At 34.8% G+C, this 27,912-nt stretch overlaps 2 protein-coding genes across 2 annotated transcripts; one reads left to right on the forward strand and one right to left on the reverse strand.

Moving 5' to 3' along the window:
• Nucleotides 1-46: 46 nt before the first annotated feature.
• On the forward strand, nucleotides 47-5,675 carry LOC117117896. Its single transcript, XM_033262373.1, has 5 exons — nucleotides 47-481; nucleotides 881-993; nucleotides 1,834-1,939; nucleotides 2,269-2,454; nucleotides 4,934-5,675. Exons 1-4 carry the CDS (start codon nucleotides 319-321, stop codon nucleotides 2,391-2,393), a joined length of 507 nt encoding a protein of 168 aa, XP_033118264.1. The 5' UTR covers nucleotides 47-318; the 3' UTR covers nucleotides 2,394-2,454; nucleotides 4,934-5,675.
• A 2,926-nt stretch (nucleotides 5,676-8,601) lies between these two features.
• LOC117117892 (eukaryotic translation initiation factor 2A-like) lies at nucleotides 8,602-27,072 on the reverse strand. Its single transcript, XM_033262368.1, has 18 exons — nucleotides 27,003-27,072; nucleotides 25,037-25,127; nucleotides 24,280-24,351; nucleotides 23,803-23,921; nucleotides 23,356-23,455; nucleotides 23,107-23,189; nucleotides 22,449-22,549; nucleotides 22,017-22,134; nucleotides 21,386-21,502; nucleotides 19,973-20,041; nucleotides 19,205-19,306; nucleotides 16,981-17,021; nucleotides 16,305-16,438; nucleotides 15,699-15,915; nucleotides 14,824-14,869; nucleotides 14,579-14,670; nucleotides 13,139-13,270; nucleotides 8,602-10,680 (listed from the first exon to the last, which is right to left on the reverse strand). Exons 1-18 carry the CDS (start codon nucleotides 27,028-27,030, stop codon nucleotides 10,552-10,554), a joined length of 1,791 nt encoding a protein of 596 aa, XP_033118259.1. The 5' UTR covers nucleotides 27,031-27,072; the 3' UTR covers nucleotides 8,602-10,551.
• Between the last annotated feature and the right edge of the window lie 840 nt (nucleotides 27,073-27,912).

Consider the following 27,912-nt stretch of genomic DNA (forward strand, 5'->3'; position numbering starts at 1 on the left):
GTGCTTATCTGGCTCATTAGCATAACAATACTACACATAAGGCTAATTCAAGTTAGACGGTTTAAACCAGCCAGCTTCCAATCCTGTTAAAACAGTTAAAAGTCATTGATTACACGCGTTGAACTTAAAACGCAAGCAATGCTAGTAGCGCTACTTGAATGCGTCGCAGTGCTCCATGGCAATCAAAGCTTTCTGATTAATAATCATGACGCGTACTAGCACAAAATTATCATGGTAAATATTTTGTCTATCAGGAGAATTTCTAATGTGCGCCATTTTATTTTATTTTAGAAGCAAACTTCAAAGGAAAATCGACCGATGGTTACAGAAGAAGTCATAATTCCTCTTAAGTATGTACCAGTTAGAAGCACCCAAGGCCAAAACTTCTACATGCGAAATTACCCAATCGGTAACGATCAACGATATTTGAGCGTGGAGGGCAATAATTTGCAAATGACAAACGCAGCAACAGAAACCAAATGTAAGACAAAAAAAAAAAAAAACAACAAAAAACTCCTATTTCACCTGAGTAGCTGGAGGCCCTAGACATGTATTTTATTTCGCTCAAAATCGTAGGCTCAAAGTGGTAGGCCTACAGTAGGCATACATTGCAATAACTATAAAAATAGCAATAACATAATACACAAAAAAAAAACAACAATAACACGAGTTACTATATTGATTAATGAAAAATGTATATTTGAATATTATTTAATTTTTGTCTTTGTAATTGTGATTTGAATATTTTTAAAAATATTCAAATGTATATTTGAATATTTTTCTTTAATTTTTGTCTTTGAAATCGGAAATTGCGGCTGCGGACATAGATTTTATAACTGCTTTTATATTAATTATAACTCTGAAAATGTTTTTATTGTAGGCAAATTTCTAGTAAAGACGTACCCCCATTTTCCTCAAATCGCAGTGTCATTTCAACACGTTACGTCTTCAAAGTTCATTTCTGCCACGACAACACAGAATGTTACATTAATTGTAAGTAGACCATGTATCACAATTCAGTAGAAGAATCACTTTAGGGGACACATTCGGGACCAAATAAATAATAAAGGTGTCCCCTGAATTGGAACTGACCGGTGTTAAAACATATTTTCCTCACTCTTTGGTAAAGACATTGTCCTCTTAATATACAGGCGGTCCTCCTAAATTAGGCGGTCCACCAAAAAGGAGGGTTCTACTGATCTATCTTGAAGAAAGTATTATTAATCAATCAAACAAGTGAACAATTACATTTATTTAGCCATTGCAAAACATACACTTAAAAAAACATAATATGGTTAAACATAAAATATTAAAACATTAAAATTAATTGAAAGACAAATAAATATATACCGTAAAACCTCGAATAGAAGCACTGGGCTTCCTTTTTAGGATCTTTGAATGGGCTTTTTTTTGCGATGGGCTTCTTTTCAAGATGGGCTTCTTTTGAGATTATTTTGCAAACTAAAGAAGAAGGTTTCTTTTCAAAATGAATGCTGAAAATTTTGGAATTGCTACTATAATCTATTTCAAATATTAATTTTTTTTTAAATACTTTTATCATGCTAGTACAATGAAATAATATTGATACTGACACGCTATCATAACAAACAAAGATAACGTTAGTTGTAACATAGAGGAAATAGAACTATCTCGAAAGAAGCCCATTATATCCTGATGGGCTTCTTTTCGATATTACTTTTGCAAACCAAAGAGGGGGGGGGGGGGGGGGGGGGGGGGGGGGGGGGGATTTTGAGGCGGAATTAAATTACAAGTGAAATTATTTAGTGTCGTCTAATTTGTATTATGTATTAAAGTTTTTTTTTTCTTTGAAAGGACTCTACTCCTCCACTTATTTTCCAGTCGTCTGACAGTAAACTATTCTTCAGAAATTGGGACAGTGGTTTGGATCATTATTACTTTGAGTCCGTTACAAATCCAGGTTAGTACTGCCAAAAATAAACTAAATAAATTTTTGTTATTTTATGTTTATACCTTCGGCCCCTGGACGCTTTGGCTTAAATGGCTGCAAAGATATTATCTTAACATTTTTAGAGTTTTCATTTGTGCCATCTAAGAACAAAATAGCTCAATGTGTTTCGTAAAGGTTTAATAAGAATGATCAACCGATGTCCGTCAAAGTACCATAGACCACTAAATATTTACTCTGTATAGAAGCTTGCATTTTTGACGTACTGTATGGGTCATTTTTAAATTCCAAAATCAATGGCCTACAATTTAACTATGATGTAATTTTTTATCTCCATGAAGGTCACTATTTGGCTTACAACCGCGTTAATGATGACGTCAAATTACTCCAGTTATCAGCTTCGAGTCTTCAAAACAAAACTGGAAACGCTCTCGATGCCTTCTTCAGACATGTTCCCCTCAACTAATGGATAATCAGCAGATAATGGACTTTTCTCATAAAACCCGCACCTTTAATACTGTTGATACATACGATTATTCCTGTGTATTAAATGACACGTTCTGATTACTTTTAATTGACATTCCGAAAAGATACATTGTGACGGGGAAACTTTATAAGCTTAATTAAAATGTATTAAAATAAATCAATGATATATTGCCTGTTTTGATAAGCGTACTTATAAAAAAAAAACTTATTTTGTAGTTTTTAAAATCTTATTTAAGCAAATAACATTACTGATGCTTATGTAATTAAATAAGAATCAATGTTATACATAAATATTACTACCTACAGTATACTAAGTATTTATTTATACTTGTGCAATCTTGAGCTGTGGAAAAAGTTCCGTATACAATTTATTTATACAAAATGTTTGCCTATCTATTTATGAAACATTACAATACAGCCATTTATTCTTCATTGATTAGTAAATGTTATTATTAATCTCTGCTGTGAAACTATTTAATATTTATACTGTATATTTATATTTAATACTATGCCTTGTTTAATACTGAATTTTACACGCGGCGATTTATTTAATGTAGGCCCCTATCATGTACAGGGTATTTATTATTGTTATTTATAACAGCTCTTATGCTAAGTTGTTTAATAAGTAAAAAAGAAACCAAATATACTTTAAAGTTAATTCTAAACACATAATTACTATAGTAATTGTACTATTCTGCTTATCAACTTAAAAATAGTACATAGTGTGTAATTGTTCAATGCAATGCAATTCTAAACTATTAATACATTGGCTGGATGCAGTTTTACAATTTTGTGCGTATTTTCATTGAGTAGGTTGTCAATGTCACTGATTCGCTACCACTACTAGTAGTGGTACGGTACTAAAGCTTGGTCCATACAATTGCTACACTGTCGCTGCATTTTGTTTTTACTACAATGGACCTTTCCGCTAAGCTCCGCCCCTTGGATATTGTTGCTAAGGTCCCACAAGACGGCAGCGTTAATACGCGAACACGTGCGTTTGTGGGACAACACGTGTGTTTGTAAGACGCGCGTGCATTCCTAGCGCTGTTTTGATTAGTCAGTTGTTAAGTTTGATTGACACTTCGGAAAGGTCTATTGTTGCACTGCGTAGCAGTCCACGCAATCGGGAACGCTCCCTGATTCAACTGCAGCCGGGTTTCCATAGAATCGCTACAAAGTCGCTACAGCGTTTTGCACTGCGTAGCTCCCCTGACCATGGCCAATCAGCGTCGCCGAAAAAGTCGGCGATAGCGTGTAGCGAATTTTATGGAAACCAAGCTTAATGGGGTAAGGGCACCACGAATGGACTAAAGCCTGTCTCTTATACACATCTAGATGTGTATAAGAGACAGATTCAGAGCCACTCCTCACTTCATCATGTAATGCTTCCACTTCACTTTCGCTCCATGGTATAATCAATGTTGCAACCGCGGTATCCGCATCTGCAAATATGGAGGGTTAAGTTAGGTCACATCATAAAGCAATTAGATAAAGGACTTTTAACTGTTACCAGGATAGGGAGCTAGCTGGTTTAAGCCGTCTAACCTGAATTAGCCTCATGCAGTGTGGCTGTGGAAAGTTTTGTTTTTCTGAGCATGTGCAGATTGTGCTTATCTGGCTCATTAGCATAACAATACTACACATAAGGCTAATTCAAGTTAGACGGTTTAAACCAGCCAGCTTCCAATCCTGTTAAAACAGTTAAAAGTCATTGATTACACGCGTTGAACTTAAAACGCAAGCAATGCTAGTAGCGCTACTTGAATGCGTCGCAGTGCTCCATGGCAATCAAAGCTTTCTGATTAATAATCATGACGCGTACTAGCACAAAATTATCATGGTAAATATTTTGTCTATCAGGAGAATTTCTAATGTGCGCCATTTTATTTTATTTTAGAAGCAAACTTCAAAGGAAAATCGACCGATGGTTACAGAAGAAGTCATAATTCCTCTTAAGTATGTACCAGTTAGAAGCACCCAAGGCCAAAACTTCTACATGCGAAATTACCCAATCGGTAACGATCAACGATATTTGAGCGTGGAGGGCAATAATTTGCAAATGACAAACGCAGCAACAGAAACCAAATGTAAGACAAAAAAAAAAAAAAACAACAAAAAACTCCTATTTCACCTGAGTAGCTGGAGGCCCTAGACATGTATTTTATTTCGCTCAAAATCGTAGGCTCAAAGTGGTAGGCCTACAGTAGGCATACATTGCAATAACTATAAAAACTGTCTCTTATACACATCTAGATGTGTATAAGAGACAGAGCTTGGTCCATACAATTGCTACACTGTCGCTGCATTTTGTTTTTACTACAATGGACCTTTCCGCTAAGCTCCGCCCCTTGGATATTGTTGCTAAGGTCCCACAAGACGGCAGCGTTAATACGCGAACACGTGCGTTTGTGGGACAACACGTGTGTTTGTAAGACGCGCGTGCATTCCTAGCGCTGTTTTGATTAGTCAGTTGTTAAGTTTGATTGACACTTCGGAAAGGTCTATTACTGTTGATACATACGATTATTCCTGTGTATTAAATGACACGTTCTGATTACTTTTAATTGACATTCCGAAAAGATCCATTGTGACGGGGAAACTTTATAAGCTTAATTAAAATGTATTAAAATAAATCAATGATATATTGCCTGTTTTGATAAGCGTACTTATAAAAAAAAACATATTTTGTAGTTTTTTAAAATCTTATTTATGCAAATAACATTACTGATGCTTATGTAATTAAATAAGAATCAATGTTACATAAATATTACTACCTACAGTATACTAAGTATTTATTTATACTTGTGCAATCTTGAGCTGTGGAAAAAGTTCCGAATACAATTTATTTATACAAAATGTTTGCCTATCTATTTATGAAACATTACAATACAGCCATTTATTCTTCATTGATTAGTAAATGTTATTATTAATCTCTGCTGTGAAACTATTTAATATTTATACTGTATATTTATATTTAATACTATGCCTTGTTTAATACTGAATTTTACACGCGGCGATTTATTTAATGTAGGCCCCTATAATGTACAGGGTATTTATTATTGTTATTTATAACAGCTCTTATGCTAAGTTGTTTAATAAGTACAAAAGAAACCAAATATACTTTAAAGTCAATTCTAAACACATAATTACTATAGTAATTGTACTATTCTGCTTATCAACTTAAAAATAGTACATAGTGTGTAATTGTTCAAAGCAATGCAATTCTAAACTATTAATAAATTGGCTGGATGCAGTTTTACAATTTTGTGCGTATTTTCATTGAGTAGATTGTCAATGTCACTGATTCGCTACCACTACTAGTAGTGGTACGGTACTAAAGCTTGGTCCATACAATTGCTACACTGTCGCTGCATTTTGTTTTTACTACAATGGACCTTTCCGCTAAGCTCCGCCCCTTGGATATTGTTGCTAAGGTCCCACAAGACGGCAGTGTTAATACGCGAACACGTGCGTTTGTGGGACAACACGTGTGTTTGTAAGACGCGCGTGCATTCCTAGCGCTGTTTTTGATTAGTCAGTTGTTAAGTTTGATTGACACTTCGGAAAGGTCTATTGTTGCACTGCGTAGTAGTCCACGCAATCGGGAACGCTCCCCGATTCAACTGCAACCGGGTTTCCATAGAATCGCTACAAAGTCGCTACAGTGTTTGCACTGCGTAGCTCCCCTGACCATGGCCAATCAGCGTCGCCGAAAGAGTCGGCGATAGCGTGTAGCGAATTTTATGGAAACCAAGCTTAATGGGGGTAAGGGCACCACGAATGGACTAAAGCATTTACGTTTTTGCCTTACCAAAGTTATTACGACTGCAGTTCCTCCTATTATTCTGTGGTCTTAAGGCACAATTTTTATTAATTCAATTTAAGCCACCGAGGCACAGAGGTGGGTTAATCGGAAACCTAATCAGATGACCCTTGATCAAGACACCCTGTCTGCAAATTTCTGGAGCACACCGAACTTTGTAGTACTAATGTTAGTAGGCCTATATGCCAATACTATACATTAAAACCGTATTAATATGTAATAGGGCGTAGGGAGTTTTAGCAAACGAACGAAAACGATAACGAATTCGGTTACGTCATAATTGTTTAAGTCAATCCATATGCCATACAGTAACATCTGTCACAACCTATAGGCCATCGATGCCTTTTGCAAGAATCAACGATCATATTCAGATTCGTATGTATTGTTTTAGGCACGAATGACGATAATGAAGATGACGTAGGACTACTCGTATTCGTTATCGTAAGGTTGCAAAATTTCCATATTGTCCAAATCAGAACTAATGACTACGTATAAGGGGTATATGCGACCAGCCTTAGCGTATGCGGTTGCCGTTTGGAATGGAGGGCTCACCGGATTGCAGGTGGGTCGCCTTGAGGGAATACAGAAGAGAGTATGCCAATTCTTGCTGGGCGAACAATATATAACCTACAGTAATGCCCTTGTTGCTCTCGGGTTGGAGCGTCTCAGTGACCGCCGGGCCAACTTATGCCTTAGGTTTGCAAAAAAAGCCACCACCGTAAGTGAAAGGTTCTTACATGGGTTCCGCCAATGCAATACAACTCACATTATGCAACTCAGAAATGTGAGGAGAGATGGAAATTTTGGCTGTTCCACCACAAGATTTAAAAAGAGCCCTTTGCCATATCTCACAGCCCTTCTAAATTCTTAAAGATATAATTGAATAATTAAAAACAAACTTTAAATTTACATTAAATTTCTCATAATGATGTTGAATACCAGCACATGAGCCTCCTTTAGTACTTTGTACTTATTTTTTTTTGAAAGGAAAAATAATTGACATATGATATAATTATATTTATAAAATGGTGTCCACCCTCCAAGTTTTAGGCACTGCATCTCCTTTTCTGATCAACCTCTCTAGATATGCCTGGTTCTTGTCGACCTTCCCTCTAAGCCCCGATCTTTGGATATTGTTGAGATCCCGAAAAAATCCCGATCCAGACAGGAAGAATATGATGATCGAATCACTAGCCAATAAGAAACTGGAAATTGTAAACGCGTACGTGTGATTGGTTGATGATAGAAGCGTGCTCACTTGCTAACCGATAGCGCTTGCTAATCGTTAGCAGTATCCGGCGCTAACCGATCGGGCGTTCTGACGCAGGTCCTAACGGTTAGCTCCCGATCCGGATACTAGGGCTCTCGTGAGAACCATGCTGTAAGTTTGTGGCTATGTTCTCACACGGCTGCTAACGGTTAGCAGGATCCGGATCCTGCTAACCTTTATCTGCCGTGCGTCCATACGAGAAAATTCCAATCCGGATACCAAAAATATAATGATCGAATTACTGGCCAATAAGAAACTGGAAATTGTAAACGCGTACGTGTGATTGATTGATGATAGATACGTGCTCAACTTGCTAACCGATAGCGCTTGCTAACCGTTAGCAGTATCCGGATACCACTAACGGTTAGCACTAACCGATCGGGCGTTCTCACGCAGGTGCTAATGGTTAACGCCAACGGTTAGCTCCCGATACTAGGGCTGTCGTGAGAATGAGGCTATGTTCTCACACGGTAGCTAACGGTTAGCAGGATCCGGATCCTACTAACCGTTAGCTGCCGTGCGTCCATGCGAGAAAATCCCGATCCGGATACCAACAATATGATGATTGAATCACTGGCCAATAAGAAACTGGAAATTGTAAACGCGTATGTGTGATTGGTTGATGATAGAAACGCCCTCAACTTGCTAACCGATAGCGCTTGCTAACCGTTAGCGGAATCCGGATACCGCAAACTGATCGGGCGTTCTCACGCAGGTGCTAACGGTTAGCAGTAACGGCTAGCTCCCGATCCGGATACTAGGGCTCTCGTGAGAACCAGGCTCCAGGCTTGTGAGACGCGCACCTATTCCTAGCACTTTTCTGATTAGTCAGTTATTAAGTTTGATTGACATTCCGGAAGGTCAAATACAGACCACATTTTAAAGAAAAAATGTAAAAAAACTTTAATTAAGTTGTAAATAATATGTTGGTAGCTTTCAATAGAAAATTATGAGAAAAATGTCCTCACTACCAGAGGTATAGAGAAAAATTTCCTCACTTAACAGAGGTATAGAGAAAAATGTCCTCACTAACAGAGGTATAAATTATACCATTCCATTAGCCTTTACACACAATTTAAGCTGTCTGTATTCAATGCCTGTAAATCAGCAACACTTTATTTGTTTCGATCTGTGGGTTTTTTTAATTTGACATGATCCCTTCAAATCAAATTTATTTATTTTTATTAAGTAGTTGTCCGTATTTTAAAACCACCTGTATATCTAGTATTTGTAACATCACATAATTACATCTTGAGTAGTACATAATATTAATTTACATTATATGTGAACATTACAAAACATGAGAATATATTATTTTAGTAAAAATGCAATTACGTTGGCTTTTTCATGATTTTTCAATTTATTGATAAGAATGTCCTTAAACAGAAGAGACAAAGCCAACTGTCCAAAAAAAACACTGTTCTGATGTAAGAGTTACCTTTGTAACAGAAAGTTGAATAAACAACAGTTGGCCTATGCTATGTAGTGGCAGTGCTTTACACAACAACATGACTAGTATATACAGTATTATGTTTTTAACAAAATCTGATTCCCAATCTAAGTTAGGCGTCATCCTTTATTAATTATTTTCACAAGAGTAGAAACCATATGGTAGAGAGCGATGTACCTTCTTTATCAAGACCAAAAAAAAATCATATTACATACTCTTTAGAGGATTGTTATGCCCCTTTTGACTGTGAATGCAACCTTGTATTTCTGTATACAGTATTCTTTGTTGTATTTTTGCATACTGAAGGTATTAGTGACTGGTACTCTTTTTATGGAATTATCTTCTGCTCTTATCAATCTTTGCCTTTCTTATTCTGTATATTATATATTTACTGTAGATGTTTACTATGTTGATTTTTTTGCATACCTGAATTTCAGTTCTTGGGGAGGGGTGTCACATAAAAAGGTGTGTTTGTACTTTTTCGAAAATGATGAGAAAATGGATGACAGTGGTGGCGCCATCAATGAAGGGTCGGACAACTTAAGGATTTGAAAGGCTTACCTAATCAACCAAAGAGTGTCAATTGATCATAGGATTTTAATCTGGTTTTAAAATGTTAAAACTGGTTTAATTGTAAAGAATACCTTTTATCTTACAATTCTTAATTCTGTAAAAATTACATAGCTTTATTGTTCGCCCCTAACAAATAGTTTTTTCTCCCAGTTCTAACTAACAAGGCTCAAGGCTCCCTAACAGGAGCCTTGGGCCCCCACCGCTCCCAACACTACCAGCACCACCCCTGATGGATATCCCTTTAATGGTAAACATTTACAGTGTTCAGTCAAATAATAAAGTAGCACTTTTGAGATTAGTAGAGATACTGACAGAAGCTTTTGTGTTAACTGTACTCTCCTTCAAAGGAAGTGTACACAAACACTTGTGTCAATAACTACCTCAACTAGTATCACCATCCCCTACTTTTACTTTCTGTGTATTAAAATAGACTTGTTGCTCAGTTCTGTAAATAAATGCACATTACTTGACATTGAATGCAAGGCCACTTGAATAATAAAATTATATGTTGTCAAAAACGAATGCAAGGCCGCTTATTAATATTAAACTACAGTTTTAAAATTTCAATAGCATTATCATCTAATTTGCTGTACTGTAATGTGTGATACAGTATTAGCAATTACTGCGTTATATTTTATGGAGAGAAACTAATATCAATAGCATTATATTAATCAACAGAAGATATACGAATAGCTCAAAGACAGGAACACACTGTGTCAGTTGTACCACCTTCGGCTGATGAATCATCTCTGCTCTCTGTGATGAAGTCTTGATGATGCAACACTGTCTACTGATTGAATATGGCAGCACTAGTGGAACGTTATGAAGAACGACCCGTGGCACATGCCTAGAAGTCGCATTGAGTTCTCCATAAAATCATGTTGGCACAGTGTTTGTCCTGCTTTAATTTGTTAAACATAATATTATTGTGTACATCACTTTATAGGCCATGAATTACAGGCAATATAATATAATTGGATGGTAGTAGAATTTGTCATTGTGTGTTTGGTGATAATATGTTAGGAAAGTTGAAGCTGCTGCAGTTCCGATAAAAGATTTTCTTCAGTTTTCAGTTTTTCTAGCTGATTCTTCTCCAGCTCTTTTCCATCTTTTTGCTGCTCTTTTAACTTCTCAATTGCTTTCAATTTCTGAGGAATTAAATGAAGGTATAAGCTAAAAATTACTAATTTAGAAACACAAATATTTTTAATGAATAAAAATAATTGTTTATACCGACATTAATGAATGTTGCTTAAACTTGTTTGGTGTTTTATAATTTATCAACATTTGAGTCAATGGGGAAAGGCAGGTGAAACTGTAGACTCAACCATAGTGGAGAGAAATTTCTTTTATTTAATGAGGGATTAGATTTGACCTTAACATCTGAAGGATTTTTTGTGAACCTTAATGTTTGTTAGTGAACCTTTAGATCCTATTTTTTGATGATAATAAATCCTGGTGGAAAAGCCATAGTTTATAATAAGTTTATATTGTTTCCTCTTCATGACCTTTGACTTTAGTGTTTGAGCAATAGTCCACGTCGTACTATTGTATGTGTTGGATCTGTATACTTTTTACCTAGTTTCTATGTATTCAATTTATTAAATACTTTTAATACAGTAGATTTAATCGAAGGTGTTCTCTATTTAATGTTTTGGATTATACTCTATTGCACATAAATAAATCTAACCTAATTCTCATCTTCACTTGTAAAACACACCATCTGCAAACATGATAACACTACATGCAAAATTACTAATTTTGTATGTAATTTTTTTGTAAAGTGCAACATCTAGTCCCTAGCGCATAGAGACCATGTATTATGCGCTATATAAGTCTTCAACCATTACCATTACCATTACCATTACATGTGTCTACTTTAAATCTTTATCTGAAATCATTAACAGCAATGTGACAATATTATTGGTACTCTATGTAAATAGCTCATTTTCGTTTCTTGTGTAATTGATTGTTTTAAATTGTCCTTTGTAAACCAGTACTAAGTGTTCATGGTCAGATGGTCGATGACTAAACCGGCTCACCCACCTGGGGCAAATCTGGTGAGGAGGGTGTGTGGACCCCCGGCAAGATTAAAAATAAGACCTGTTAAATCACAGATGAGTTCATGTAGGAACCAATAAGCATCCGAACTTTACCCTAGGGTGATGGGTTAGTGGTATGCCAGGGCAGGCTCACTGTAAAAAAACAAACGCTCCAATAGCAAAATGATGACACAAACAAAACAAGGGCAGCAACCAGCCTGAAGGTTGCCATGGGCTGCACCTGCCTACAACAAAAAGGAAGGTGCAAACCCTCGATGAAGAATGCGAAGACCTGTTCTTCCTTATAACGGTCCACGTGCCATCATGCCGTAAAAGACAGTAACCTTTGTAATGCGGGTTAAACAGAAACTAGACTGAAATTTGAAGGGAAACTCCATTTATTTAATAAATGAAAGATTAACCTCTGGAGGATGCTTGAACTAAACACCAAGAACAGTACAACATATCGAAAATCAACATTCCAAAATGCAAAATTTGAAAACTAAGTGCAAATGGTTCAGACACTCCCTAGATCTTAATCCTAACAGGATAAACATGAGTACAGGAACTAAAAACAAAACCATTGTGGGTTGTGATACATGTGAAGGACATATTATTTCCAACATTATTAGAGCCAACTTCCTTCAAGTAAGGTAAGAAGGTCAATGCCAGTGTACAAAAATGGAATCAGCTGTGCACTGACTTAACAGAGTGCACTTAATGTCAACTGAACAAAAGCGGATGTTAACCTTTAATATCAATAACATAACTATTACAAAAAGTGTTTAGGTACTCAGTTTTTAGAAGAACAGTTCTTTAATTATTTTTCTGAGGCATTTAATAAGCATTATGACTTTGTGTTAACTTTTAGTAATTTAAATTGTAAAAAACCATATCCTGTATATTTATACATTTCTGTAAACATTCAACAGGCAATAAATACACATAGGAAAACAGGTGTAGTATTCATGTAATAAAATGATGTTTTCATAAGTGTTAACATTAGTGTTATAGTAAGAGAATTATAGTTTATTGCAGTAACAGGAAGCCTACTACACAAGAATAAAATGAGTCAGACTTTTTTTCAGAGACAAGTAGTGGTGGATCCAGGTAATCAAAATAGGGGGCCTTTGGAGGAACTTTACAAATATAGGGTCAAGACCATTTAGCACTACCATGGTTGGGGGCTGGGAAACTGGTGATGGCACCTCTAGGTAGCCACAAATTGTACTCTTGAGGTAAACATGAATGTTATTTTAAATATAATTAATTTGTTTTGGGAACCCCAGCCAGAGAGGCCAAACCCTTGATAGCTTAAATAGGCAGTGTTTTTATAGGCACAAGGGGGCTAATCCCCCTGGACCATCCTGGCATGTACCCTTCCAGAAATTGCAACTTTACCCATGCATGTACAGCCTAGAACCAAACCATAGCTGAATTTTCCCCTAAACTTTTACTGCATCAAACTTCACATGCGTCAAACTTCACAGTCTCACACAGATTGTGTGACACTTGGTTGGTTGATGCAAATAATCAAGCCTTTTTTGTGAAGCTTGCAAATTACCTTGTTTAATGCTTTGATTTTCTTTTCTTTTTCTGCGTCATCTCCACTAGTTGGTTGCTGCTGAGAATAAGATCCACCGACAATATAGTTTGTCATGGCAATAGCATCACGTTGATCACTGGACCGGGAGGCCTTAAAAAGATCAATTAATTATACTAATTATAAGATACAAACTGTTTGATAAAGTTCAGTGTAATGCATAATTTTCATCAGCATCTTATAAAAGCAATACCTTGTATATGCCATCAGTACAGTGACATGTTCACTCAATTGACATCAGTACTTTACCAAAGCACCAACTTTTATGCGACATGTAGTTCTTAATTGTCATTAGTGTCTTACCAAAGCACCATCATCTACTTTCCTGCTTCTCAACCTTTTTTAAGTGGCGACTCAATTTCAGAATGCACATTCTGTGGCGACCCAAGGCATGTACTATCATACCTAAATGATATTTCATGTTATGTGCTGATTACTTAGGCCCAAAAGCTATCAACTTTTGATATTGTGTGCTGAATGTTCAATTTTATACAGTAATATTGAGAAATGACTGATCCAGTGATCCGAAATAGAGGGTGCCCCGGAAAGAACTTTCACAAATAGGGTGTTGATACCACCCCAGACTGTGGTTGGGCCTGAGGTAAGAAAATTTATGATTACAGCACTTCTAGATGGACAGAAATGGCACTCTCAGACTTACATTTGAATACATATTTTTTCTCCATATTTTATAATTAAAAAAAATTAGGTGGGAGGATGACGCTCAGTCTCCATTGAATCTGCCAATGTGGAGAATATTTGTTACAATTCTAATTTTGAAATGTTTAAAACAATGACGAATTCTTGACTAGTGACTTGGGTGACACTGACTGGGAAGATATAAATTTTAAAAAAGAAGCTTGTACGTCCCCACTTACTCACATAAAGGCTCAAACGAACTCAAAAAGCAAGAAGTAACTAATCATTTTATATATTATTAATATGAGGTACATTCCTGCCTAATTTTGATTATCCTCCTTGGACAGATTGGTGACAGTGCAAACTTCAGAGTTGATTCTAGGTTTTGGGCTAACAATAATTTCTAGCTTTCATCTTCGCAGCTATTCGCCTGGGTTTATCTCTTAAGTTGAGTCCTTTGTAGGACTGGCCGCCGCTATACAGAAGTATTTTCCACTATGTTTCGAGATGCACTTTACCAAAGGTTTTTTGTCAGAAGCAATATCGCGACCCTCAGACATGTTTTACCGACCCAAATTTGGGTCGTGACCCATACTGTAGGTTGAAAAGCAGGGTTCTATATGACATGTATTATAATTGTCATCAATGTTTTACAAAAGAACCATCTTGCATGTGACATGTAGAGTAATTGTCATCAGTGCTTTACAATAAAACCATCTTGTATGTGACACTTGTTTTGAAAATTTTCACCAGTAATCTTACCAAGGCACTATCCTGTATTTGTTGTTCCTTAGCTTTAGCTTTTGCCTCTCTTTTCCGTTTGTTCTTCAAGGCTGATTTTGATAAATTGGATTCTAAAAATATAAGATTATAAAGTAATGTTTGATTACTATTGCATATGATTTTGACATTAAAACAAAATGACTCAAGACAGGAAATCAGAACATAAAAATAATGGAATAAACAATATCTGTTAAAACTAAGATTAAGAATATTTGAAACCTTACCATCGACAGCATTTTTCTTCATATTTTGAGCTGGCTCTAATTCAGACTGAAACAAATAACACAGAATATTACAGTGCACCCTCTGATCTGAGACCCCTCCAATTCGAGACCACTTTTTCTAAAAACCAAGCAACCTTCAATCATTTATAACAAAGCTAACCCTATAATTGGAGACCAAACCCTGAGACCACCCCAAATTTAAGGTCTCAAATTGGAGGGCGCCCTACAATTATAACTACAGGTAGCCTACTCAAGCAAATTACAAAAAAAAAAAGTGTTGTGTTGTCCAAGCACAGTGACAATGAGCCTTTCCACTAAGCCCCGACTTCTCCTTGGCTAAAATCAAATTTTGCCAAAAAACCCCAAAAAAACTGTAACCCTCCCTAGTTTTTCAAGTTGGCCTAATCACTATCAATTGGTTATAGCTATAAATATAGCTCAACTAAAAAATAATACATCAACTACACCTATGTACAAAGCTTTAATTAAGATTTTGATGAAAATACTACATAGGTTTAGGAAAGTCAAATAGCAAGTACTTGCTTCCAAGACCAATCAATAAAATTAAGTAAGTTAAATTAAATAATAAAAACTTGCTTCCTGCACCAAATGAATACGATTTACTAAGATAAATTGAGTAACAGTACTTAAAAGCATGTTTAGAAAAAAAATATGATTGCTAGGGTAAAATAAGTAGAAGGTAATCATAAGGTACATTAAGCAACACACAATTGCAGCTTAGACCAAAACAGTAAAATCGACTAAGACTAAGATAAATAATCTAAAAAACACTTGCAGCCAATACAAAGCCAATTATAGAACTGATTAGGTTCAATAAAGTTATTCATTCACAACATGACTAACAAACAACTTACTAGCTTTTTTGTTGGGGGCAACCCCCTAGCACCTGGAGGTCGGTAAACTGCAGGCTTAGCTGCTTCGACCTGTGCAACTGATACAGTTGCTTGTATGATGGGTTTCGCTGCAAACACACCAGGAGGGAATGGTTGCCATCCGACCTCCCACAATTCCTCCCCAGCACTGATAGAAGATGATTTTTTCATTTCACCACTGTAATGCCAAATTTTGAAACTGAAAAAATGAAAAAAAAAATCACTAGTAAAAATTTAAATGTTTTGTGGTAATGGCGAGTCGAGTGACCAAGATGTTAGACAGGGGTGCTGCAAACTACTGCTTTAAAATTGGTGCTGGTTTGAGCTGCTCCTCACCCAGGTTCAGTTAGTAGAACCAAGTCTTCTCAAATAAGGAAATGGAGGTCCAGTGTACACAACTGGCTCATGTGCACTTTAAATAGCCCACTGCATCTTTTTCAAGACTTCTAGATACGCTAATGCATATAGTGTACAAAGCTCATTTTCATGCACAGATGTCATATGCTTGCTGGACAAAAGCACAAAAGTACAAACAACAGGCAAGCCTCAACCTCTAAATGCTGTGCTAACATGCTCTCTACGACTTACCCGTTATCTTGTCGTAGTCGTGGAGCGCACGTAGCTGTAACCACGTGCTCCCCATCTGGACACCATTGGAAGAATGTAGAATCAGAAGCCTGAGGTTTTGAAATTAATTTGAATTTGCTTCGATCCCAAAATTCCTGTTGAAAAGAATGTTTATAAAATACATGGTGAATTTTTTACAATGAATATAGGCTGTGTTATTTTTGATAGAATATCTTCAACAGTGTCAGATCAAGAAATTTGAATAGAGGGCCGAGAGAGAGGCTTTCAGTGACATGACGGTTAAAGTTTATGACTAGAAAAAGGCACCCAGACTTTAATTTTCTTGTTTTCTCCATTTCTTTTCATAATTTTAAAAAATTTAGGGGGACCTGGGCCCCTTGAATCCTACACTGCTCAAGTGAGAATCTACCTGTATTGATTGTTTTTTGATATTTTCAATGTTAAATGCTATCTGCTTCATATTTCAAATAAAATACTATACAGTCATTACATTTTTAAAATATCAATGTTTTATATATAAAAATTGTACTGTATACTTATTGAATCAACATTGCGTCCGACAGCTAATGTAATTCAATCAACGCAACGCCACGACGGGCATGCAACAGATCGGTTTTTAATGACGACCGTTGTACGACACAGCAAGGGCCCGGCTTAAGATTCATTAAAAACTTACCATATTGCCACGGAGATTTCCAAAGCCAGCAATGCAAAGAAGTATTCAACAGTCAAGAAAATACAATAGAAAAAAAATGAAATGCTTTTATCAATTGAATTATTATGTATATATAAATTGAATAATTTATCTCATTAAAAATGATATAGATATATGTACCTTGCTGGTAATATTAATAACATTTGTCAATACAATGACTTCAAAGGATATTTGTTCTTTGCAAATAATAAAAATAACAGTGACAAACAAGATAATCTGAGATTACAAACCCTCCCCCGAAAATCATAATCATTTTACAAGAAATAGTTGCAAATCACTTTCACTGGACAAATATAGAACAGAATATTATAAACATTCCTTTAAATGGAAAGGTGCTAATCTTTTTAACACAATAAGTTAAGTAACAAAATCATCAACTAATTTGAATATTATTAAAAGTAACTTCAAGGCATCATTACTTTAGGCTCTTATTTTATATTTTTATATTGTGTATGTAATTTATATCTTTATATTGCTTATATGTATTTTCTTGTATTTTAGCTAAATGTTTTACTATATTTTCTTAAAACTGTTGTACCCAGGGCCCCAAGGGAGACCAGTCTACATGACTGATTGGGTCACCCTGGTTAAAGATTTGAATAAATAAATAAATAAATAAATAAACAAATAAATAAATAAATATATAAATAAATAATTAAATAAATAAATAAATAAATAAATAAATAAATATATAAATAAATAAATAAATAAATAAATAAATATATAAATAAATAAATAAATAAATAAATATTTGATCATGACCGTTTCTTGCCCTCTAAATCTAAAATATTGGTTGCTTCAAATTTTTAGGTTTGCTCCTTAAAATTTAGTTTATCTTAAGAGATAGTAGTTGTATTCCATGCTTGGTGCATTCTTATACACAACTTAACAATTTATTGTTTTTTTTTTCTTCACTTTTTCAAACCAATCTGTATCTTTATTGTGTGATGTTTAAACATGTCCATGCACCTCTAAATAGAGGCTACAGCTGTCTCAAATGACGATGGACCGACGATGAATAAGGTGAAAAAAATTTAATTTTTGGCAAACTGAGTGGATACAATAATATTGATTAAAAAGCGGCCCTTTTAATAAATTTAGATATTATTATAGTCAAAATTAGATGGGCAGAGGCCTAATTCAACAAAGGATCCAGTGAGCACAATGGTCTTTTATACTTTAGTTGCAGAATATGTGAAATGAATGAATGCATGAAATGACGGATGATCACATAGGCCTATGATGGATGAATCCTTTGCGTTAATTCTCTTCTATCGTAAATAGCACCAGTGGACCACACTGTATGGGCATAATATTCCAAGTCCTGGCTTTGCAGCATCGAGTGAAGTTTTCTAACTTACAATAGTAGAATTTTAATAAACTTTAATTGAACAACAAATTAGTATTGTATTTGCAGACTGACATTAAATGTATCACCTCAATGTATTAAATCCATCACCTGTTTCATTTTTTCAGTGATTAAAATACAAGCTCATACAACGACTGAATCATGATCGGCTTACATACCCACAGAGAAGCAGATCGTTCATGCTCACAGACTTGAAAACAGCGCATTTCAATAGAACAACTATTAAATAGTATTTTGTATTTTCAGACTGACAGTAAATGTAAAAAACTTCAGAATCTACTATCAATCATTGTTTTATTGCATTAATTCAAATACAAAGCCCATACAAAGGCTGAATCTTGAGGCCGTAAATGGGAATGGGTATGTCGTGTGTCGTTCTATCCATTAATTGTCTATGCAAAATCAAAATCAAACACTGCTCGCCAGCGATGCACAGAACAGCTGATCACGAGGATGACACAGACTTGAAAACAGCGCATGCGTAAAATACGTTCTATAAGGATGATTATGAATAATTCATGAGAATTTCCCAAACTATCTTACATTACGCAAGCTTGCTGGCCGGACTGCTTCCAGTCCACCGTCTAGAATTTGACACACCCCTACTCTGGCCCACAGTAGATCAACTTGAGTCTGTTTGGCCTAGTCAAACAAGGTCCAACAAGGGTAAAATATGACAGAAGCAAAAGCTGCAACAACATCATCAATAAAATTAAAAACAATAATAATATGTCAAAACAAAAATATAAAGGTACAGTATATTCAATTCCTAATGGTCAATAATATTATGTCAATAAAAAATACATCAAAGGATATTTGTTCCTTGCGGATTGAAGAACACTGAATTCCGAGGTCCTGTGCCAAAGTCAAAGATTGGCTCACACTTGAGGTTGAAGAGCGTTGCTTTAGCTGGCATGACTATCAAGTACCTTAAGGAAAAGTACAGCGGACACACAGAAAAAAAATAAGACATAAGTAAAAAATCAGTATTATTTTATTGGTGAAACTGATACATTTTAAATAAGATGTATTTTTGGGAAGGCCTTCACTATTAGCTTTGGGTATTTGGTCTCTCCTGGGCTGCGACAGATGCGGTTATTGTATTATTTTTTTTTTACATATATTTACATTTATTTTATATTTAATTTCATATTTTATTTGTTATTGTTTGTGCTATTTGCACAAACTATTATAAAATTTAAAAAAATATAACAATTACAGTAAGATGGCAGTAAAAACAGAGGTATGTTTTATTGATGCAAGAAATGGACAAGCATTGTTACTATTGTTATTTACTAAATATTCTACTTTTTTGCATAAAAATCAAGCCAATTTTGTGTTACAAGACTTTAGTCATAATTATGCAATAGCATAAAAAAGAACATAAAAAGATGTGAAAATTATCTACTTTAAAGAATATTTTTAAAATATATGTTTTATTGTTTTTTGTTGTTGGATTATAGATGTAATTAGTAAAAATCAAAGAAGTTTAAGAAAAATTTAATTTCTTGTTTATTGCTAAATATTGCATTTTGAAAACAATAATTTAATCAAATTATCTATCTGATAACATAGTTAGGATACAGCCGTAGACAGCACAGAATTCTGTTGAGTTATTATTCCAATCAACACTGTAAATTGGTCCCTTTTTACCTTAAAGAAAAAAAAAAGTTAGTATTCAATCATGATAATTATCATGAATTACGGTAATCCATTATAATAATATTTACAATGAAATTTACACCAACTCATAATAATAATAATAATAATATGATATAATATTTAATATAATAGTAATAGAAAACAGTAACATTCGCATACATAGTATTAGTCTATGGTGTAAGATTAAAGTATGTTAATGATTAAGTATATGGTGATGAGGATTTTTGGAACTAGGTAACAAAATTCAACAGCTCTGGGAGAGACAGGAAAATTCCTTTGTTATACGATAAGAAGAAATGGCTCACAAATCATTGTACTGTAGTCAATACCCGTTTTACACTATCAGCGGGACTCTGGAATAAACCCGCTTTTACTCCTTCACTGTCGATGCACCGAGTTTCAAGCACTAGAGTTGGGGTTATTTTAAATGGGTGAATGTCAACGACTCCGGTGTGCTGAACCTGAGTTCAACGAAGCTGAATGTTTTCAGGAGAAGCTTCTTCGGGACAGTCCCGCTTTTCACAAACCAGGATTTTAATCATCCACTTTCATTAAAATTATTAAGTTTTTTTGTAAAAATATAACTATTTAAGTATTTTGAACGTATTTAATTAAAAATAATAAACATAATAGTTATATTTTATTGCTTTGGATTGTATTTTTGTTTAGAAATAAATTCTGCTTTTAGTGTACAAATAAATTTAAATGTTTTTCCCTGCGAAACTAAACTTGCTTGCAGACTAATGAGCTGGTTTTCCTCAAAAATGTCCATAGTGGGCATCATTCAACACCGGTATTCAGCCAGAGTTCATAGTCAAGTGTAAATGGTTGTAACCCGAGATCATACCGCAGTTCTTCATTAAGTGTAAATGGGTTTTGGTTCCGGTGTCGCACCAGTGTTTATTTTGGCTTGATAGTATAACAGTGGTACAAGAAAACACTTAATTAGGAGTAGAAGACACTGAGCTTGGGAGTTTGTGGGAGGAGCTTATAGGTAGATTATAAGGCAAGTAACAAAACTCAGACAACGTCGTAATACACAGCCTGAGGAGATTTATGTCTCTTCAGGAACAGTCTTTAGATCGTTCTGATAAATAAAATATGCTTAATCATTTTACGAAGCACCTATCCCTGACAAATAATACCACGCTGATTTGGCCTGTGATGGATAGATTAGAATTTTGATAGAAGGATTGTGGTCTGAATTGTATGATATTGTTTTAATATAAAAGTAATATTCTTGAGATTAATAATAAAATTAACAACAACCCCAAATAATGTTAATAACAAATGCAATAGTGTTCCTATTAAGTGAGATGGAAATACTATACATACCAAGAGCTACTCCACTACTCTCGCCGTTGACAGCGAGATAATGCAGGCCTTGTTCTCCATAGTATGATCCGCCAGTTGAATCAACTTCAGTGGAAGTAATTATCAAAACGGCAGAACCTGAAAATTAACAATTTAAGGACACGCTACATGTTGGGATAATACACAAGAACAATAAAATTCAATATTAGAATTTGGCACGAGTTGGTATGAACACCACAATCTGACGAGCCAAGGCGAGATATAAAGTTAGGCTGGCACCAGTGATTAGCAGATAGTGTGGCGTCATCAAACTCTCACTAAGAGTCTTCTGGTGATGATTGGGCAGTACACTGGGAGACAATCCCCCTACTATTTTCCAAAGAGTGCACTACATTTATTAACATGCACATGAGAAATATTGCTCTCACTTAATTTGTACCTGTTGAAATTAATACTATTCACAAGCACATTACAGAAAATGAAATATAATAAATAAACATAAAAATAAAAGAACCATTTTAATACAATTATAATTTGTCCAAATTTAAAATGAAAAAGTTAATATTGTGTAATATTGGTATTAGTTTTATCTATTTTCAAATTAGTACTCAAATTGTTTTATGCTTTCAAAAATAAAATCAAATAAAAATACCTTTTTTGTTCCATAAAACATCAGCTCTATCAGCTTTGAAGAAACTTTTGTTGGCAATTGCAGCACCAACTGCATTAAGGTTAGGGTACTTAAACATTCTCACAAATGAAGGTGCTCCCTAAAGGCAAGTACAAATCATTAAACAAATCTATTACTCCAACAATAAACCTGGAGAAAGTAAGAGGCTAGCAGCAGAAACGTAATTATTAATTGTCTTCATGATCAGCATCGCGGCTCACGTTGGCATCACTATTGTTCATCATCTTAATTATTATCATCACCATCATCATTAACTGAATTGGAAGAATTTAATTTTGTCATATGCACATGTGCATAATTATATTTTGGCTAAAAATTATATATAAAAACAAACTATCAAATGGCAGAAATATTATATCTCATTACTGTACCTTTAAAATCAAGTTAACTTACTTTGCTACCTGGTACATAGGCTGCTATCTTAAAGGGACTTTCACCAGGTGAGATGAAACAATTAGAGACTTTCTCTAGAATTAGCCTGTTAGCAGCTTGTTCTGAAATAATATAACATAGAACACATTAGGGAAAAGTGTCAAAATATATATTAACAAAACACATATAATAAATTTAACTGAGTATGAATTACAGTAGCTTTTTTAGATTTCAAATCTAATGGTTATGTACATGAATTTTTTTATGAGTCTATCAAAAATATTTAAAAAAATTGACTAATAGGGGGAAGCAGACAATTACCATGTTTAATGTTAAATATCTCAGTTAACGTATAGATTGGTATTTGTGTAATGGAAAGAAATAATAAGTGCATCAAATGATACCACATAATACCCCATGTACGATGCAGTATGTCTGCCTTCTTGAAAATCAAAATTGCGGACAAAAATAGTTTGAGGCAAAAGTTTATTGGAATATCGAATGAATTGCTAATATATGATGACATATGACACTCCCTCTGTATAACAGTTTTACTGAAAAGAAGAAAAAAGTTCCTAAATACAATTGTTGTTTTTATAGTTGGTACAGTACTAGACTTTGTATTAGGCCTCTATGTGAAATGTGTGACTGTAAATAATTTCAAAATAAACATCCTTACTAAAATTTGGTACTTCATAAAACATAACCTCATTGTTTACATCTCTGCTACAGATAGTCTCATCCTCACTCCATTGTGGCATCCTGAAACCAAAAGCAATAAATAATAAACTTTAAATTACAATATATAACAAGATACAGCAGTTTTAATACAAACAAAACCAACAATAACAGGCATATGCACCAATAAAAATAGTTCATACTTTGAATACAAAAACACAACAAATAAAAATGATGATCAGATACTAACCAGTTTGCAAGTTTCTTGTGCACAAAAGAAGTCACTAGTTCTCCTGATTTAACATGCCACAAGTGGAAATTAGCAGTACCAGGAGGAACATCTTTTGTAACTGTAACAACAAAATTAATTGAAAGATTAAAGCCAAGAGAAAGAACATCTATCCACATCAAAGAGAAAATTCTCCCTCTGCAGACACAATAGCTGGGGGTTTCCGGGTAGGGGGGAGGGGTGTGTATTCGTACGCATCATCTGGAATACAAATGTAAATATTAGAATTATTGTACGTACCCTATGTTGTTTTCATTGTAACTTACTCTAAATACTTTGCACAAACTTTACATAGACACAGCATGGACACGGGGGATCCCACTGAAGTCCCAAGCAATGGTGGCACCAATAAAGAGTTCCCCTTCCTAATTGGATTTGTCTATAGGTATATTTTATAAGCATACTTACCAATGTAGGTCTCCCATGTGGCTAGATATGATCCTCTTGGAGAGAAGCTCAAAGCAGTTGTCTTGGGCTTCTGAATTATATGAAGCACTTTTCCTGTCCTAGTCTCCAACACAGACACACTTCAAATGGAACACAATATAAGTAGGAATACAGTACATTAATAAAGGAAAACTAGCCAACTATACTCTTTGATTGATTATTGAAGACACCAATTCTATATACTGATACATGATATACATCTGAGTACTGTAGATAATTCTGTTTTTATTTTAAGTATTACCATTAATATATACTACATCAAGAGGTTTGTAGATAATTATTTCTAATGCAGTGTGGTTTTACTCGATTATCTTCACCACTACCAACTCTACTATCCTCACTTCCTCAACTACCACAGATTCAACACTCTTCAACCATGTCCACCACTAACAATACCTCGACCAGTAGCACCACACACAACACTGCTATAAAACTTACCATTTTCCATCACACCAGGCAAAAAGACTTCCATCTTGACTGAATATACACACTTTAGAAAATTTTGAAGGACTGAAATGCAATAAAATATTGCAATACAATATTGAACACATTCAATTAGTCTTTAGGATGCTTATCTAATGGTTAAGACTTTGAGACCATAACTGGCCACATTATTTTCATACTCCAACCAGTGTTTCACTATCCCTCCACCATGGTACATGTTAGGCTGTTAATGATTTGAAATAAAATTGGCAGCAGTGACAGTGCAAGTAGGGGAAGCCTACCCTGTTGGAAAGGCCAACCCCTCTCACTAGCCATGACATGTCAACATTTTTCTTACCTTTTAATTCTTTAAGCTAAGTTTTTTTAGGTGCACAGGGGCTTAACCACTGATCTCCATCAGTGCTTTGCTGTTGGACCCCACTGGCCCCATTGGAACTTGTGTGAATTACTATCCAACAACTTTGCTTGCTGTCAGGCAATATTCTGGCACCACAAATGATTGACGGTAGTATTGAATTGGCAGCATTACTAGGAATCATCATTTATGTGAGCAGAGAAAACTATATATTGTGCATTATTGAGTGTGCATCAATTAGCCAGGAAAAGACAGGAAAATCATGATTATAGCATTATGCGGCCATCTGTATGCACTATAAAAATTAACATTATAGAACAAATAATCCTGAGCCACAATTACAAAATTTTGCTTATGATCTCATCTTGGATAAAATGATTTTGGAAAAACTTAAACCTTATAGGATATTGAATCCTACTTGCTTCTTCTTCTTCTTCCTCTGGAGGGGCGGTGGGTCGACGCAAACGCACCCCTTGTGTGCCTCGTACTGTTGGGAGAAAACATATGGTAGTAAGTTACAAAACTCAATTTAAGTTGGAAGAAAGCACACAGTTACAGTAGTAAGTAGTGTGTTACTACACTTAATGTAGGCTCCTAAATCAGGGTGAGTTTGCTGAATTTTCTTTGTTTGAAATGGTGATCAGCACCATTTTCAATTGCCACTCTTGTTTTGTTTAAACTTGTTTTATGAATGAGAGAACAAAAATTCTGAAATATTTTTGGTACTTTTGATAATTAATCCAAGTATGAATTACAGTCTTGGCAAATCCGACTACCAGATGGCCGCTAACAAGCATTTAGGCCTATATAATTATTGCTACTGAATTGCCCAGGTTTCATTCTGAGTTCACGGTTTTTGTCTCCAGTTGGGTTTTGTATTTTAAAAAAAACAAATCATATTTGTAAATTTGAATTATATTATAATTGTGTATGTAGACTCTAAATTTATGATTTATTGTAAATGGGAGTAACTGTAATTGTTATTCACCTTAGAAATTTAAATTATATTTACATAATCTAGATGTCAAAGGTACATAATTCATTGGTGTAGTAGTGTGACAAGACTATCAACAATACGGAAATAATGACATCATATCAATTTTCCCCAATATTTACCATTCATAGTCCAAAACCAACTTTCTTAAAGCAAGTGGAAAGAAAAACAATTACGAATGACTAGGATAAGATAAATCATAATTTTTATGAATTTACTGTAGTTATGTTTAATTTTAAATTGTTAACCTAAAAATCAATTAAATAGGACTTCTATACATAAGGCTATAGGCTTCTCCCCCGAATCCACCAGGGCTTTTCCCCTGGCTCCCAGGCAAAGCTTGAGCCCCGCCGAATGCGAATTGTTAACTCAAAATAGGAAATTTTTAATAATTCGTACATAACATCGTACAGGATGTTGTTCACATAAGTGGATCTTTTTCAGCTCGAACTAGCATCCGCTCGAAGTAAATTCTGCTTGAACTAGCATCTGCTCAAAGTAAATTCCGCTCGAAGTTGCATCCGCTTGAATTGACTATTTCTCAATATACGCATACATACCGCAAAAATTTGGCCTACAAGTCCATCTGCGCATTTCAGAAAATAAGGGCTGATTTCTGCACAGATTTTACCAAAAATTAGGTTTTGACCTAATCTTAGGCTAGACCTTATTTATAAACAATGTATTATGGAGTAATTACAATTCTGTGCAACTGTTTTCCTAGCGATTTTCTGCGCAAATTTTATTAGCTGGTTATAATTTGAGGTATCACCTGCACAATTAAAAATCTTTATTCATCATTCATGGGATGGCATAGGCCTTCTATTAATATAACTACTGTAGGCCTGGGGCCTATCCAGTGCAGTCCAGTACAGTAGTAGGATAAGATATTAATTATATTCGTTCATGAATGAATCAAATTGGCTGAAACATACGATACGATACAACAACAAGTGTTCCATACCCCACGGCCGAACTTGTTTGCGGTCGAAACGGTCCTACACACCTAGTCCTAGGCTAGGTCTACGTACTATACAGTGCTAGGCCCCTAGGAGGCATGACTAGCTGGGCCTTGGGCTAGGCTAGTTAGGTAATGCAAGTAAGTCTCGCCTAGGGGCTAGGCCTAGGCCCAGAAGCAGGCTATCCTAGCTACTACTAACCAGGGGCTAGGCCTAGGCCCTATGTCTAGGCCTAGTAGTAGTAGTAGTAGGCTAGCTAGGCATTGACATTATCATTGGCTTCAATTATATCAACGTATGCCATTTAGAAATGTTATTTATTATATTATTATACAACTTAAACAGTTTTACAATAAATTATTATGTAGAAAGTGACAAGAAATGCATATTTTAAACTTAGCATACGGACCAGCGAGTAACGGATAGGGCGCAGCCATCTTGATAACCAACTAAGAGAGAATACACAACTGGATTAGAAGACTAGCAATCTGAATGGATATTTACACGAACCGATGCGAAATTTAGATTTGTCGGGATCATTGAAGAATGCTTTTTGGTGAGAGGGTTGCAAATATGTCACAAAAAACAAAAAACAAAAAAACAAAACAATATATTGGCTTTGAAAACTTCTTAAATTTACTAGCAGAAATCTAACCATATGCAAAGAAAAGAATAAAATTATTAAATAAAAAAATATTAAAGGATCAAAAGATGTTTACTATTATATAATGACCTTCTATTCACTTGGTTTCACCTATTAGGGGGCCTACTTTAAACTTAGTCTTTTTGAACATAAATCGTGAGGTTGGCCTTGGTGCTGTCGTCTAATGATTTAAGTGGAGGGTTTTTCTATATTGTTGTGTTGTATATTTTTTTATATACCATAATTATATAGTATTTATCATTGTGTCTTGTTCTGAAAAACAATTCGAGGCTGTAGGCCTAAATTTAGCCTATAACTTTACATTACAGTAGGCCTACTTAATTTAGTGATAAATAAATTTTAATCAAATTTCAATTTCAATTATATATCATATGGCAGAATCAGCTGAATTGCATGTTGTTTTTTTTTATACGTTTATTAAATTGCAATATAAATTTAAAACTAAGACTCACAAATATAGTCACATTTTAACTATGAAAAATATCAATGAAAAGATTACAACCTTAACTAATAACGAATATAATTACAGTAAATTACGGAGCATCTAAAGAGACATGGTTAACGAAAATATTAAACTATTTCGAGGGAACGAAATAGTATTTCGAGGGAACGAAATCATTTCGTTCGAACGAACCAATATTTCGTTCGAACGAAA

The sequence above is a fragment of the Anneissia japonica genome, unplaced genomic scaffold (genome assembly GCF_011630105.1).
Source record: "Anneissia japonica isolate Jap-2015-1 unplaced genomic scaffold, ASM1163010v1 scaffold287896_len759773_cov187, whole genome shotgun sequence".
In the NCBI taxonomy this organism is placed as follows: domain Eukaryota; kingdom Metazoa; phylum Echinodermata; class Crinoidea; order Comatulida; family Comatulidae; genus Anneissia; species Anneissia japonica.

Excerpts from the sequence above, each read along its gene's own strand:
- LOC117117896 (XM_033262373.1), top strand. The coding sequence starts at position 319 with ATGGTTACAGAAGAAGTCATAATTCCTCTTAAGTATGTACCAGTTAGA. Across the intron at positions 482-880 it reads CGCAGCAACAGAAACCAAAT|GCAAATTTCTAGTAAAGACG; the intron begins GTAAGACAAAAA and ends TTTTTATTGTAG. Across the intron at positions 1,940-2,268 it reads TGAGTCCGTTACAAATCCAG|GTCACTATTTGGCTTACAAC; the intron begins GTTAGTACTGCC and ends ATCTCCATGAAG.
- LOC117117892 (XM_033262368.1), bottom strand. The coding sequence starts at position 27,030 with ATGGCTGCGCCCTATCCGTTACTCGCTG. Across the intron at positions 23,922-24,279 it reads GCCTGGTGTGATGGAAAATG|TGTGTCTGTGTTGGAGACTA; the intron begins GTAAGTTTTATA and ends TTCCATTTGAAG. Across the intron at positions 14,671-14,823 it reads GAAGAAAAATGCTGTCGATG|AATCCAATTTATCAAAATCA; the intron begins GTAAGGTTTCAA and ends TTATATTTTTAG.